General features: G+C 32.4%; 1 protein-coding gene across 2 annotated transcripts in view; it reads right to left on the bottom strand.

Moving 5' to 3' along the window:
- Positions 1 to 16,071, bottom strand: part of LOC140040200 (sorting nexin-4-like) — a 30,348-nt gene that overhangs the window by 10,959 nt on the left and 3,318 nt on the right. For both annotated transcript variants that reach the window (XM_072085953.1, XM_072085954.1), the window contains 4 exons: positions 13,363 to 13,501; positions 9,062 to 9,262; positions 4,068 to 4,123; positions 419 to 491 (listed from right to left, as the gene is read on the bottom strand). In XM_072085953.1, the coding sequence (XP_071942054.1) occupies positions 419 to 491; positions 4,068 to 4,123; positions 9,062 to 9,262; positions 13,363 to 13,501 (469 nt within the window). The remainder of the gene's footprint in view (positions 1 to 418; positions 492 to 4,067; positions 4,124 to 9,061; positions 9,263 to 13,362; positions 13,502 to 16,071) is intronic.

Below are 16,071 nucleotides of genomic sequence, written 5' to 3'. Positions count from 1 at the left end.
TAGTTTGATAGTATACACAGAGCTTTAAATCGTCATGAGCTAGTGATAGATGATCTCTAGTTTCAAAAGGGCATTTCAGGAAAAAGGGGGTTCGTTCAAACCCCCTGACTACAGGCTTGAAAACTTAGTTTTATAGAAGAAATGAACACACAAAGAATACATGAACTACTGTAATTAACACCATCAAACTTTATGTGAAAAAAATGTGATGTGCCCATATATGGACATGATGTCATATGACTACCATTTGGGTATATCACTACCCTATTTGGGTACAGTACACTTTTTTAAAACTAGTTTAATAGTGTAGATGAAGCTTAACAGTGTATGTCAGTTACTTGTGTTACCAAGTATAGTTTATCATGGTACCATACATCATTGAAGCATTTAATTGAGTTCTTTGAGACTCATTACTTACAGCTCTCAACTTTAACAATGCTGTTATATTACTCTGTAGATTAGTGCAATAGTTCTTAAGGTCTTCGAAACGTCTGAAAAATGAAAAAAAAAATCATTTAAAAACAGGTCAGGGAGACTACATGCAGGCTTGGAGTGATAAACTTAAACAAATACTGTAAAACCTTGAAAAAAAGTCCTTTTCAAGTTTTTACTGTATACAATACCGGTAATCAAATTTCATTTATTGTTTTTAATTGATCTTTAAATTGCTTATATGATGGCACTAAAATTGTTGTATTGAAATTTAATCATAGAAATAAAAAATTGTCATTCTAAGCAATAGGAAATACAATTTTAGGGAAATGCTAAATTCTCTTTTGCAAGGGGCTTTTGTGTCATTTATACTCTCGTTTATAGCCTGTTACTTTCAGTTTTCTGAAGTGTGACTGTTACTCATCTTTAGTATAAATCTCCTTGATCTCATCTTATTGTTAAAAGTTTCAATTTCATTTTGTTGGAATAATAAACGTACATTTAACACTGTGATGACAAACGACAAAACATTATACAGGAAACCGAGCAACTTGAAAACATGAGGAATAGATTTAATTTGAGAGCTTAAGTAATAGTAACTGTACAAGAAAAATCTACTATTTTCCCTAAAGACAATACTGACTTTTGTGCTATTTTTAACATGTTATAGCACCCTCTATTATTGGTTACACGACACAATCTGTCAGCTTGTTGGAAGAAGTACAGAACACTTTGACACAAAGTCTTATAAAGTTTGATTGTGTAGTGCAGTTGGCGTTGTTTTTAATAATAAAGTAAAGATGTTTATGACTCAAACAGCTTGGAGCAACTATATTGTTTTAGTCGTATGTTGTATGGGAAAAGTTCATGCACGTATAATGTGTGAAAGTTGGCAGGTGTAGTACTGCTATTCCATGAAAGAAAGTTTATAGTACAGTGTTTCTGCATTAAACAATAAAAAAGGCATATATGACTAAAAGAATCAGTTTTCTGATCACACCTTAGTGTATTCTTGCCATTTAATTGGTTAATTTCTTATCATGTGCCATTCAGTATTCATTCTATTGCATGGTAAAAGTTCTATTTAATGGTTCTATTACATGGAAGCTTTTTGTGATCACTGTTGCACATTTAAAAACATAAAAAAAAAAAACACTGATAAACAGAACAATGACGGTCGGATACAAAAGTGAAAAGAAAAAAGATCTCCTTATTAGTTATCATGTTTATTACAAGACTACTGTGTTAGCTAGCAGTGAAGCTACAATATAGTGATGACACCACCAACCAACTAGTTTTCCATCTGCTGGATATGTCCGGTTTAGGATAAAATTCTAAATCCTTTAAGACATACCAGTATCCTCAGGAATTCCTCAATTGACTATTTTTAAAGATTTATACAACACCTGGAGGTGTAGGCCTACATGTACAGCACTGACACTGACAAATCGTTGGCAATTGCCATACATCAATAAAAGTTTATATTATTGTTAAAAACCAGAATTAATTCTGAAAAATACTATATCTATTGTAAATTAATATCAAAGATAGTTGGTCCATAATCTATGGTTCATCTAAAAAACAAGGTAGAAATAAGGTTGTAAATGAATTTCATCTGTCACAGTGAAATGGTGTGTAGTGGTATAATTATAGTGCCATTGTTTGCTATTACACCTACAATGTATTGTTCACATTAATTTAGTACTTTTCAAAGGATTTCAAACCAAGCAATATGTCAGGAAGCCAAGAAAAAAAAGTTACATTGAGAGTATAAATAAGCTTTGCATGCATCTAAATATATACAGTATCGCGTGGTTCAGAAGTTCTAATATCTTGAATTGTAAGGTAGTATGACAACTGTAGTAATAAGTTGATATCTATTTACAGGAGTATTGTAAAACTGAAAGAATAAGGGGAACCTTCAGATCCCCTCTAAACCTACCACCTAGTTGTTTAATTTAACATTGGACCTCTTCCAGATTTTAAGGTTTTTCTAGGAAAGTCAGCTGATGAAACAATGACAAAAGGGTTTAAAATGTCAACCTCTGTCAGTATCCTATATTATAAGAATAATATAATATATATTATAAAAGTAATTCTTTTAGTTATTAATAATTTATTTTCTCCTTATTTGGACATCAAATGCCCCTATTTGGGCATTTCACTAAAATATTTGGGCACATCATGTACCTTTTTTTTAAAAAACTAGTTTGGTAGTGTAGACAGAGCTTTAGTTTTAAAAAACTTTTTTTGCCCCTTTAATTGTTTCATGGAAAGGTTTTTACTTACAAGTTTCTCAAAGAAGGGGCTTTACTTTATATAGTGTATTATAAATATTCTTCAAAATGACTTGAAAATACTACATATTTAATGAGCTGCGAGTGGGTAGACACCATGACATCCTGTTGTCAAATTCATTTTTCAACACTAGAGCAAATTTACAGAGTACAAAAGCGGACGTCTAACTCTATTATCCAATTTTTGTATTTAATTACTTGAATCATGAAGTTGCCGCTAATCAGGCATTTAAGATGATTAAAACCACACAATACAATTACCGAAATGAACACTCCCATAATATATAATGATATACAGTCTTTTACATTCACAACTTAGTGACATTTTTATCAAATATATAAAGTACATTGACCGTGAGAATTCCTATTTCATATTTTTCAACTTTTTTTCTTTTATAAACCTCATTTAATGTTGTTTAAACAAGGGAAAAACAATAACTAAATTTAGCCTATTTCATACAGAGACAAGTGCCAGCAATGTATTCCTGAACGTACCTGTACAGTTTCTTATATGAAAATATCTTGCATGATGGTAACCCCTTTCTTAAAGCTCTGTCTACAATATCAAACTTTATGTGACAAAAAAATGTGATGTGCCCATACAGTACATGACATCATATCACTTCCACATTTGGGCATATCACAATTTTTTGATAGTGTAGACAGAGCTTTACAGAGTTTAGTCCAAGTCATACAGGTATACTCCTAAACATACCGATATTATATAAAGACAGAATGGGAATATGCCAGAAACCATGGCGGTATGAATAAAGGCTTATTACTGATAAGTAAATCAGGAAAAGGATTTTTGTATAAAATAAATAAGGTGTGTTCACAAGATTCAAACAAATCAAACATCTGTATTTAAAGTGTAAAGTTTCATGACATCTGTTGCATGTGTGTGATTTTATGTTAGCTGTTTGCAGTGGTTTACTGTCAAAATTGTTGAATCACAAATTGTTTGATCACACGCTGGTACACAACACGTTGTAAATTGGGTGTTTATCGATTTCATGGTGGTTGAGGGCAGAGGCATTTGTCATAGGTGAAGGTAAAAATACCAGTAAATCTTATCAACATTGTAAATCATGAACTCCTGGTTATTGTTATGGATTTTATGAATTTGCTACTGAATAACCTTTGTATAGAATACAGGCTACTTTCTCAAGTACAGTAACGAAATAATTGCAAATAAATTAGAACACTGCTATGAAACAAAGTAGTGTTCTAACACTATGGCCAACCCCTATTTAGCCTAGGGAAACCCCTATTTATTTGGTTCTAAAGAAGCCCTCTTAATACAGATTCTCCTGTAAATTGTGTTTATCTTTTACTTACTTATCTGGTTTCTTGAGACGAAAAGCAGCATTGAGGCTCTTCAATCGAGAATCTTGCTATAAATATAAAAAAAAAATATTTAATTGTAAAAATATCTACACACAAATACAAGAAATGGTTATGAATATTTGTACATTTCTAAACATCAACCAATCAGAATTGTTAATGCTTTCCCTATCTAGATTAGGAGTACAGTACTGTAGTTATATAAGAGATGATAAGTGTTCTTACAGTACAGTACAGTACAGTAGAATTTGGTCCTATGTATACAGTACATGTGCACAATAATAAACTTTTTTAAGGAAAAAAGTCATGGTAGCCTCTGCATTTGTGGCTTATGTGGGACCACAAGGACCTAATCTGAATTTCATCTTATTTTTTCAGTTTAACTAAACCGAGGAAACATGCTGGATAGTTGCATTGCAGTGGAAGTTGCATCAATAACTGGTACAGGGGAATTTACACAGCATCAAAACTTCCTAAAACATCAAAATGAAACTCAGGGAATCCTATTACAAGAAAATTGTACACTTGGTTAATACAAATACATTAGAAAAAATAATTTAACTTTATTAATATTATTACATTACAATGTCTGTACATCACAGGTAGGTCATAGGCCAGCTGCAAAATATCAAGAGTTTCTACATGTCCATATGGCTTCATATTTTAATAGACATACTTGGAATCACATTACAGCACAATCATGTCAACACTCACAAATTTCAGACAACACAAAAGTGTACAGTAATACAGTAGAACATCTTTTAAAGGGACACTTTAGGGACCTAACCCAGTGTCCCCAAGTAGGGGTTTTAAAGTACTAATGTATTTTATGAAGTTCAATTCACTACATAAAATAACTGCACAGTACGGCCAACAAAAAAATAACTATAAATAAAACTATAGGTTTACTGAATTTGTAATATTAAACAATACAATTAATAGTTTTTTAGTGCTTTGCCCTAACATTTTTTACCGTGTCGGTTGGTCACTACTTGCTATTGTAGATTTGTAGAAAAATTGCTTAACAAATTCCTCAATGGTTTAATTCTCACACAACCTGTACAGTTATGTATTGTGTTTGTTATAATAGGGAGGTTTCGCAACCTTACGAATACGATAACGAAAACGGATACGTCACACATTGTGAAACTTTTGAGCTGATCCCCATTTCATATTCTTAAAGCGTATTCGTGTTGATGAATATCACCAGTCATATTCGTAACTACAAAACGAGTATAGTTTTTGATCTATTTTGCACATTTTGCATTTGAATCAGGAATGATTCATAATTATAATATAATTATAGATTTATTGAAAGTAATTTACTAAAGTAATTTACTAAAATGCCAGGTCAATTTTGATAAATAGCAGTCTTTAAAGTCCTCACTCGCTTTGATGTTACGCTAGGCCTAGGCAGCCAAGCACCAAGCAACATGTACCTGCACTTCGCTCAACTTTACCGCAGTCATATTTTGGACGACGCCCTCAATATTTCGTTGCCATGCGAAAAAGATTTTTACTGGCTTACGAAAACGAATACGCATGCGTGACGTATCCGTTTTCGTTATCGTATTCGTAAGATTCGAAACCTCCCTAATGTAATGTTATGTGCAATAAGGGAAGCAAGGGTCTACGCTGAAACACTGTGTTTGTGTGAAAGCAACATGTCAAGCAGTGATGGATGGTGATGAACGTTGGCAATGTCAGTCAGTGGCATGTGGTGACAAATGCTGGCAATGTCAGCCAGTGACTGGTTTTGACGAATGCTGGCATCATCTCAACCATCATTTTCTCTCCACAACTCTATTCATAGACTGGATCTACCACCATTGACATTGATATTGTAGCCTACAGTAGTGTAGTGTTTGGTGATAACACAATGCTCACAATACAACAGCTATATTAGGGAGTTTTCAATTTTGAGACTATAAGTACTGTACATATAATACAATCAAATTTTGTCACTAAGTTTTGAAGTGAGGAAATCATTGGAAAAAATACTCAACATCGGAAGAGAAATGATGTCACATACTCTCGTTTTGTGACGTTTCTAAAAAACTGTTACATGTTACAAAAAGGAAACTAATGTAATGTACTCAGTCTCAAAATTCAAAGCTCACTAAATATTAATATTAATATTAATACAAACAAACACTCAATAAACACTTGGTACCTTGTTCACGTTAACAGATCCTGGTAAGATTTTCATCTATTTTATTGAAAATAAAAACATTGTGATGTCAATTTTCGTTTATGTGCTATCACCACAATTTGCTAATGTGGATAATTAACTTCCTTTTATACTATTTTAAACTAGTTTTTGCATTCGTAAAAATAATACAGATTACAGTTAATAGGTCTATAAAAAGTAATGGCATTCAATTCAATTAATTAGTACTTTTTGTTCACCAATTGGATAATCTATGCTTATAAACTAAAAAGTCTCTCTAAAAGGCCTGTCTGAAGTTTACTGTAAGCACTGGAGTATGAGAGTCGTGAGCTACAACCCTGGCACTAGGTCAGGATTGAACAGAGGACCAGGAATTGGAGGGCAATCATGTTAACCACCAAACTATATCATTACATGTTAACAATTCATGTGGTTACAAATGCTTATCCTTATTGAAACAATTTAAACCCACAGTTTTAACATAATGCACTTTTACATTTTCATGGTGAGAGAAAAAAATTTCATCTGCTATAATTAAGCTGAGCGATATGAGGTTTATTAATAATAACTTTGGCACTACTCTTTGGCATACTAGGGACTGTTTGTCTGAGAGAAGATTTGGGCCAACGTCCAAATTGGCAATTAGCTGTAGTAGGTCGCAAAATGACCCACTTCTAATCAACCATGATGTTGTTTATCACACCTCCAGTCTGACAAGAAAAAAATTGCTACAAATGTTGTGAATGATTGCCAATGGTTATGGCTCTATTCCATGGCCTGTTGTCAACATCAGAGACTGATGCACTGTCTCTTGTAATCTGCATCTGAAAGCACACTGAAGGTTTTTGTAATCACAACCATGTTCTTCTTAGAATCTTTTAAAAAGTTTGGCAGGATGGAAAAATTGGCTAATCTTCAACAAATCGGTAAAGTTCAAACTGCATATAGTATTCTTCTTGTAATGTAATGGAATTGGCGTCATTGGAAATCAGTAATTTGACACAAAAGCAGTTTGTCATTGATTGAGATCGTAAAGCTCTGTCTACACTATCAAAATAGTTTGACAAAGAAAGTGTGATGTGCCCAAATATGATAGTGATATTCATAAATATAGTATTACAGTAATATGAACATGATATCCATATATGGGCACATCACATTTTTTTTGTCACATAAAGTTTGATAGTGTAGACAGAGCTTTTATTTTGAGGGTTCAAAATAAAATTGGGTGGGTACAGTACAATAATAAATAAATTAGATTCCAAAAATTATCTTCACAGGGACTTAATTAATCTGAATTATATTCATGTTATACTGAATTTATGACTATAAGGGAGTAGCAATTTTATTTGAAGTGTACAACAAGTGGGATCCACCATTACATGAAAGAACTACTAACTAAAGTAAAGCAATTTATTAAGCTGTAGTAAAAACACTGCACTGTACTTTAAACTGTCTACATTATCAAACTTTATGTGATGTGCCCATATATGGAAACGATGATGTCATATCACTACCATATTTGTGCACACACCACACTTTTTTTTTTCAAACTAGTTTGATAGTGTAGACAGAGCTTTAAAATGTTACTAATTTTTATCAGATCTTGAATCTATCAAAGTTTGTGTCTATTGTATTTAAAGCACCAAGTGTCCTTGTGAATTGGGTCACAATAATTAGACAGTGAAAATCCCCCCAGACGGATTTCCTTATTGAAGTAATGACCTGCAGCGATGCTGATGACAATGACAGCTATCTGAATATCTTGGATATGTACCAACAAACTTTTGATACAAGGAAATCATAAGAACCATATCAAATTGTTATAATTTATAATAATAAAATCACTAAATCTGATTGATAATTACTAGTACTGTACTTATACTAGTGCTGTTTAAATTAAAATAGAATTGTAAAAAATATAAGAATTTTGTTTGAGTATGTGGTTAAAAATCTGTTTACAACTGTGGTAAAGACAAAACCACAATGAACAGCTACTGTACGAGATGATGATCATGATAAGCGTTAGTTGTACATTCACCCAGACAATTTAGTCAGAAATTCTCCCAGTCCCACAAGAATTGGGTTTTTTTTCTTGAAGTACAAGCAAAAAACAAAAAAAAACTTGGTAATGGCGTCTCACGAAGCCTTGCCTTGAAAAGAAATTACTGCTAAAAATCGTCTAAATTTGCAGTAATTTTGTGTTGTGACGTCGACTATTGTACATGACATACAATTGTTTTCATGCAGCCTAGAAATTCACTGCAACAGCTTGAGTAGTTTACAAAAGAATCCATATTCAAATGTATGTACACAGTATGGCAAATATCGGAAATTTGACAATAACTGTAGGGCTAGCATAGAAGCCTTGGTCTAGACTAACTAAATAAATAAACATTGTACATGTTACTGTGCTACTTAAAGCCCACAGTAAGTTCAAGAATGGCTTATACTCAGTATAGAGTCAAAATCAACTGCATATTATTTATAGCACCTTTATACAATTATCAATTTATATTGTTATCATAAGACAAAAACTATTTTGATTGAAGTTGAACAGAGCTGTTTAAATTACATTGATGATATTGTTTACAATTGGCAATATACAACAATCAGTGGGTTCAGGCAAGGTAATCTAGTAACAGCAGGACAATGAGCTCCCCTTGCCAAGATAGGAACCCGTAACAGTCCTTTGATCTTACGTCTGGCTGCAACAATTATTATACCAAAGTACTGTACTACACATATTCTCTGCTGCGTGCGCTGTCTGTTACGTGGCGTGGATCTGATTGTCGTATTTAAAAAAATAAAATCAAACCTTAGCCTGGAATCCAGTTGCATTCACTGAAGGTTTCCAACCGTTTTCATCTTGCAAGAAACCATGAAATATCTTGTCTTGACATAGCTTATGGTGGTTAGCAACCCGCCTCAAGAAGCCCTCAAGACCAGTTCGTCGCCGTTCAATAAATTCACTATCAAAGTTATCGACAGTTGATAACTGTTGCCACATAATTGTTGCCTGAAATGATACAATAATAAAAAATAATTCGGGGATATCCAGCATTATAGATTAGGGGAGCGGGGAAGGGGGTCCCCCTTAAATATTTCATATGATAAAACAATCTGTCGGGTTGAAGAAAAATAAAAATATTACATTATTTTATTTTTAAAGACATGGCTGTTAAAATTTAGTGGGGGGGGGGGGGGGGGCGCATAGGTTTAAAGCCTGTTTGGCCTAAATCAGAGTATTACACCAGAATAGACTTTTTATTGATAGTAAAATACAAGTGATAGTTTTCATAACCCAATTAAATGGATAATAATGTAAACAATATTACAATAATGAAACTTAAAGAACTAATAAAGTATGAATGACGGATGTTTTTGACAATTTAATTGAGTAATACAAAACTGTATATCAAACTATTTCACAATGAACAACAAATATAAAGGATGGGTGTGTGCTGTATGTCGTCAACAGGAAGAGTTTCAGGAACAATCCTTTTCCGAATTATAAAACAGGACAATTTATTACTATTCTTAAACACAATATAGTCATGTTTCAGTGGTGGGGCATTTTATACTTGTACGAAACCAAAACACAATGAATTGGCTGTCAACATCCGCTAGATCATTTTAATGCTTGCATAAAAAAATTCCTCTACATAGAAACGTACACAGGTTTTTTATACTGTATATTGTTTTTTTTATATTGTTCCACACATAAAGCAACACGTTTGGTCATTTAACTGTTGCTTGTGTACATCCTTGTCTTTTATACTACATAAAGCTCTGTCTACACTATCAAACTTTATGTGACAAAAAAATGTGATATGCCCATTATTAGGACATGATGATGCCATATTTAAGCATATCACTACTATATTTGGACACATCACACTTTTTTGGTCAAACTAGTTTGATAGTGTAGACAAAGCTTTAGAACCACTAAAGAGATATCTTCAACAAAGTAGCCCATTTATTACAAGGCATGGCTACTACAGTCTACTGCATGCCCAGCAGGTTTACTAAAGCAACCGGTGTTAAAGATTTTGTTTGAAAATTCTAATGGCATGATGAAACAATCTCTGTTCAGTTTGGGTGGAGGTACAGTAGATTTGTATAAAAAAAGAAAACAATATTAATATTAATATTCAGACTAACAGAATTGGAGGTTGATTGAAACATTAATTATCAATACAACATTAATGAAAATGTTGCCATTCATACACAAAGGAAATTTCTTGCTTAATATGTTTCTGACCGTTAGAAAAACTGTACTAAATTATTCATAGTGACCTTTTCCTGCCACAATTGGTCAAGTTTATAACGTAAAAAATCACTTTCTCGACCACAATCAAACTACTGTACGTCTAATCTCTCTGGCATAGCACACGGTAAGTTCTTAATTAGTGGCACGTTTGACATTTAAAAGTCCATTTTTAGTTTCCATTTTCCAGATAGACACATAGAGACAGCTCTCCTAAATACATACATTAGAAATCGGAAGAAAATTGCCAAAGTAACTAACCAAAAAAAAGTGTGTCAGAAAAAATTAACTGCTATTTTGTCATATTTGTTTTGTAAAAAAAGAACATTCTTCCAAGCAGAATACAGGCTTCAGTTTCTGACATTCTAAATTATTTTAAACATTTTAGACAGCATCTCTTACTCATTTTGTTTTAGTCTAGACACCATGCTTTGGTTGGATGTTATAATTGTATTATATACTTAAATACGACTAGTTTATAATCAATAACATCTCAACGTTGCTTAAAATCACACTATACTGTAAAAACTAAAAAAAACTAGACTTGAAATACACGACAAAAGTGACATAATTGTTTAAAATGTTGAAAGTGATTCGTTTGCTTTATAATAAACTAGAAAAACTACTATAAAAACAAGAAAATGTAAAAAACATGTTGTAGTTTCTTTCTCACACTTGACAGCAAAGCTTAAAAAATGTTTTCCATTAGATGAAATTATTCGCAGGAATGAAAAACGTTAACTAGTGCGAATGTGTATTATTATTTTCACCTACTTTTTAACATGCAATGGGGTAGCAATGTTTAGCTGCCGAGCTATGAATTGTACTTATGTTTATAACAAATTGCATCATACGATAATGTGTTTATCAACATGTAATCCAAAAAGCTAGGGCTATAAATATTATTTAATAAAATAATAGAAACTAAAAAAACCTGATTGAGAATGAAATGCTTCCAAATACAATATATCCTATGTTATGATGTTCTCTACAGCTGTACACTATTCTAAAATCAGTTTTAAATACAGTGGTCCTTAAGGCCAACCTCATTCCTTGTTAAAGCCCCCTTCCCTACAATTTTTAGATCTAATTTAAGATCACAAACTATATTTAATGTAAAAATAATACTATATGGTCTTATTGTTTTCGATCGATCGTGAGGCCAAAACAAATGGAAGACTCCTAAGTTTTCAGCGAAAATACCGGGTTTTCCCCAATTTGTATCAACGGAGTCTGGCAAAAATAGAAAGACAATTAATGCAGCAACTATACAACGTCAGGCTAGGTATATAGCTAGCGTATGATGTTCGTACGTTACCGATGTTTACCAGCTAGGCCTACAAAACTAAGCCTAGCTAGGCTAGGCCTAAGACCGTCCACGAGAGGTCGATCGCCGCGAGCTACTTAGGTAGTGCATTGTTTCTCACTTTTTATCATAATTTACCATAAAACGTACATATAAGACAAGGAATGACATGGTTTAATGTTTTTAAAGTGATATATATGTATTATTTTCCAAAAAACGTCCAAAATTGCAGGGAAGGGGTCTTTAAGTAAATAACAACTACATGCTTCTATAGTATTTTGTGTTATTAGTTCATTTAGGTACATTACATGTAGGACTAATCACTGTCCTGATATACAGGTGACAATTCGTTCATGTGACAATTTGTTCAAGTGACAATTCATTCAAGTGAAAAACACAAACAAAGTTAATCCTCACATCTCTGAACCAAAGGAATCAGGTAGCCAAACATCTTTACCACCAAGATACTATCAAACTACACCTAAGCGTCAAGAAACTCAACAGTTCTTTTCAGAATTAATATACGTAGTGTACTGCAAACTTTATATCAAACTAACTTATACAAAACAACAAATTACTGCAAAAGCAATTTTTGAGGCTTTTTATATTATAATTTTCTATAAATGTTAAGGATATTTTAAGTTGCGATTGATGATGATCATCAAGACATTCTAAAAAAAATTTGAACAGATTTCCGTCATCTGGAAACCTACATTTTGAATTCTGAGCAACGAGATAAAGATCGCGTGTTGTCACTATTCTAATTCTACACCTGTAAAAGTTATATAAAGATTTCCACGATTGATCCCGTCTTTTTTTGGGAAAATGTCTACTGTCGTTTTCAGCATACAAAATTGAGACATTGAAGGTCAAATATGGTTATTGAAAATGTTAAACTATTTTTGACAGGCTCGCTGCAATATGGTGTCCTTTAAATATAAAGACCTGGTTTAAATGTGTTTGTTCATTCAGGCTACACAAATGAGGTCCTTATTAGGTCATTATAATATTTCATTTAAATAATTCACAAGAAAAATGTCTTTCGATAACAGTTGTATATAACTGGATTTTAGTGCCTTTTTCTATTGAACAGGAGAATACCGTTTTACACACAATTATTTATAAGAAATAGGTCCACACAAAAAAAAACACAAAAAGAATTTGTCATAAAATGGTTTCTATTTAACTCGAATTTGAATCACCAAGAATGGGCATTCAACCAGTTTCCAGGAAGTATATTATATTTTCAGTTGCAATGTAACAGCTTAGCTTTAATTTTACCTCAACTCAACCCTGGGAGTATGAGGTCAATTCACACTGAAAACAGAACCAACATTTTTCAGTTTATTGTAGTTGTTGCACTTGTGCCAAACAGTGTTGTGAGTAAAATATGTATTTCATAACACAATTGAACTGGTTTTATTGAATAAACTATCAATACCAGTTTTGAGGTAGATCAAATTCACAATATTGCTTGATTTTCCCAATGCTATATATATTGTATAAACAAGAAAATCAGTTTATTCATTTTCAAAACACTTACCCGCTTCTCTGGCAGTGGTGGGATAACAACATGAGAGTATGTGACAAGAAGATAGTTCCTCAGTAGCTCAAACTCGCTGTATCGCCGCCATAGGGACGTTGATTCTTGTCCCAATGCTTTATTTGCTCCATCTTTGGTTCTGTGTCAAAAAAATAAAGAAACCATACCGTGATATTATTAACCAATACAAATAATTCATGTGAAGTTGAATGGATCCAGGACTGACTTGTTCTATTTTACAAAGCTAAGGCTCTGTCTACACTATCATACTAGTTTGACAAAAAAACTGTAATGTCCAAAATTATGGTATTGATATGCTTAAATATGGTATTGATATGACATCATCATGTCCATATATGGGCACATCACATCATAACACGTCACATGAAAAGTTTGAGTTAAAAAGAACACTAACAATATGAAATAAATAAAATAAATAAATAAAAAGGTTTTCAGCAAATGAAAATATTCAGTTCTCCCTATTCAACAAATACAAAAACAGTCATTATCTGTTTTATAGCATACCTGTTTTTCTAAAGTAAACTTTTATTCAATTAATCCACTGCTTCGGCCAATCAAAAAAAAGGCACAAAGCCTCCAATTTTGGCCACGGAGTAGAACAGTTATATTAGTCATTATTTTCTATAAATCTCTCCAACAGACTATACATTTTAAAGCACTTGTAGTTAACATTTAAATTTTAAATTTTACTTGGAAATGACCTAGTTATTAGACTTTAGACGTTCATTATATTTCTGATTGATTGACATGTTTTTAACAACAGTACTAGAATATGATCAAATTTGAAATTGAAAGTACAGTGAATAGAATCAAGTCTGATCATACTACTGTACAACTTAAAAAAAACTGTCTAATAAAACAAAATACAGTCAAATAATGACGTTGATGTAGCCAGTTCATTTACTGCGTTTTTTCATCAAAGGCTGCATTTGATAATTTATAAACACTGTGTATGCAATCAGGTTTTGTTTACATTTGGGCAGTTAATGGGCAGGAAATAAATTCACAATCCGGCTTTACTATGAAATTCAGACATGCTTCTGAGGGTTCATTCATTCATCAGTGGCAAATTACTTTTAATTATTGTCATTTGCATATAAAATATACATATAGAAATTATGTACAGATCTGGATTCTGTGGGCTTTTAAGAACCCAGTGCATCTTTCGGAAGGGCCAATGGGGTTATACCTTGTGTACTGGTCCATCTCCGCCCATAAATATTCATGTTTGGCACTGCACCGTGGCTGCCTCATGGGTCCGTAGATGGAATATTGAGGATGAATATTATAAAACAAACATTCTACGCAAACTACTGTGGTATTCTAACAAGCCACTACAGACGATTGTCTCCAATGCTACTTTAGCTAAATGACACTATGAGGAACATCTGTATAGAAGTAAGTTCTTAAGTATAAATAAACATTGTTTTTTAATGAACCCTGTTAAAATGGAATGGATCGATTGGACTCACCAGAGTCGGACAGCAATGTATTTCCTACCAAGGAACACATATTTGGAATAATTTAACAGATTATATAAAACAATCCCCCACTTTAAGTTTGTTTAAGAGATTAAAGCAATATTATAACAATATAAATATTTAAGTTAAGTAAATCACATTATGTTATTTTGGTTTGTTCTTTTTTGTTTGTCCTAATTGTTTGATCTTTTTGTTAGGGTTACATGCTTAAAGCACTTGTGCTTATTTTGTATCCCATTCCATTATCTTATTATTTGTATTGTATTTGTATATGTTTTTATTTTGATTATGGAATAAAAATGTCGATGAATGAATGATATTGACAATGTCTGATTTGAAAAAGCCTGCTATATCAAATGATGGAGTAAAAAATAAGAATAATACTCCACGATATCACCCACCATTGACGGTCAAATCAAAACACAAGTTGAAAGAGATAAGGATGCATAGGATGTGGGAAGGTACTTTTAAGTATAGTAGTTAGTACAGGCCTAGAATGAATTAAATACAAAGGAAATTGTGGTATTGGTACTTGTATGCGGTTTCTTCCTCCACGATAATCTAATAACAATTAGTTTTAATGTATAATCACACTACAAAACAAAGACGTTAATTATTATAAACAATGAAAGTATAATTATACTAAACTTAGTTTTATTAATTATTTTAATTAATTTTTATATAAAATATTTCTCTGTACAGCATAACGTTGTAGGTACATGTTCGAAATTAATTGTGCAGTAACTATTTTATCTATAAGACAGGCTTTACATTTTATTATTAAGTACTGTATTATACTGTATTTCTTTCATACAACATACCAACTTAGTTTATCTACCTCAGTTAAGACTGGCAGTCACTATGCTAAGTATTGCACAAATATTAAAACAGTCGCCAGACAAGGGTAAGTCAAATATTTGTGTGTAAGATACTAACTAGTGCCATAAAAAATGTTCAAAATAATGATAGAACGACGACCCAATTCTGTACAGAACATTTTGTTGGGACAAGTTAAGTTTGATAGAGGCAAGTAAAATACTGCACAACTTGCCCTGCTGACTACTACTAAAGAAAAAACCTTTTTTTGTTTAATTTTAATCATTGAATACATACTGTACTATACCTAATACAGGTCAGAATGTTCACCCTTTCCTGCTTAATGCAACTGATTGAAGAATATAGGACATTGAAACACACCACCAAAGAT

This window comes from Antedon mediterranea, chromosome 2 (assembly GCF_964355755.1).
Source record: "Antedon mediterranea chromosome 2, ecAntMedi1.1, whole genome shotgun sequence".
NCBI lineage: Eukaryota > Metazoa > Echinodermata > Crinoidea > Comatulida > Antedonidae > Antedon > Antedon mediterranea.
This window is presented reverse-complemented; position numbering and strand designations above follow the sequence as displayed.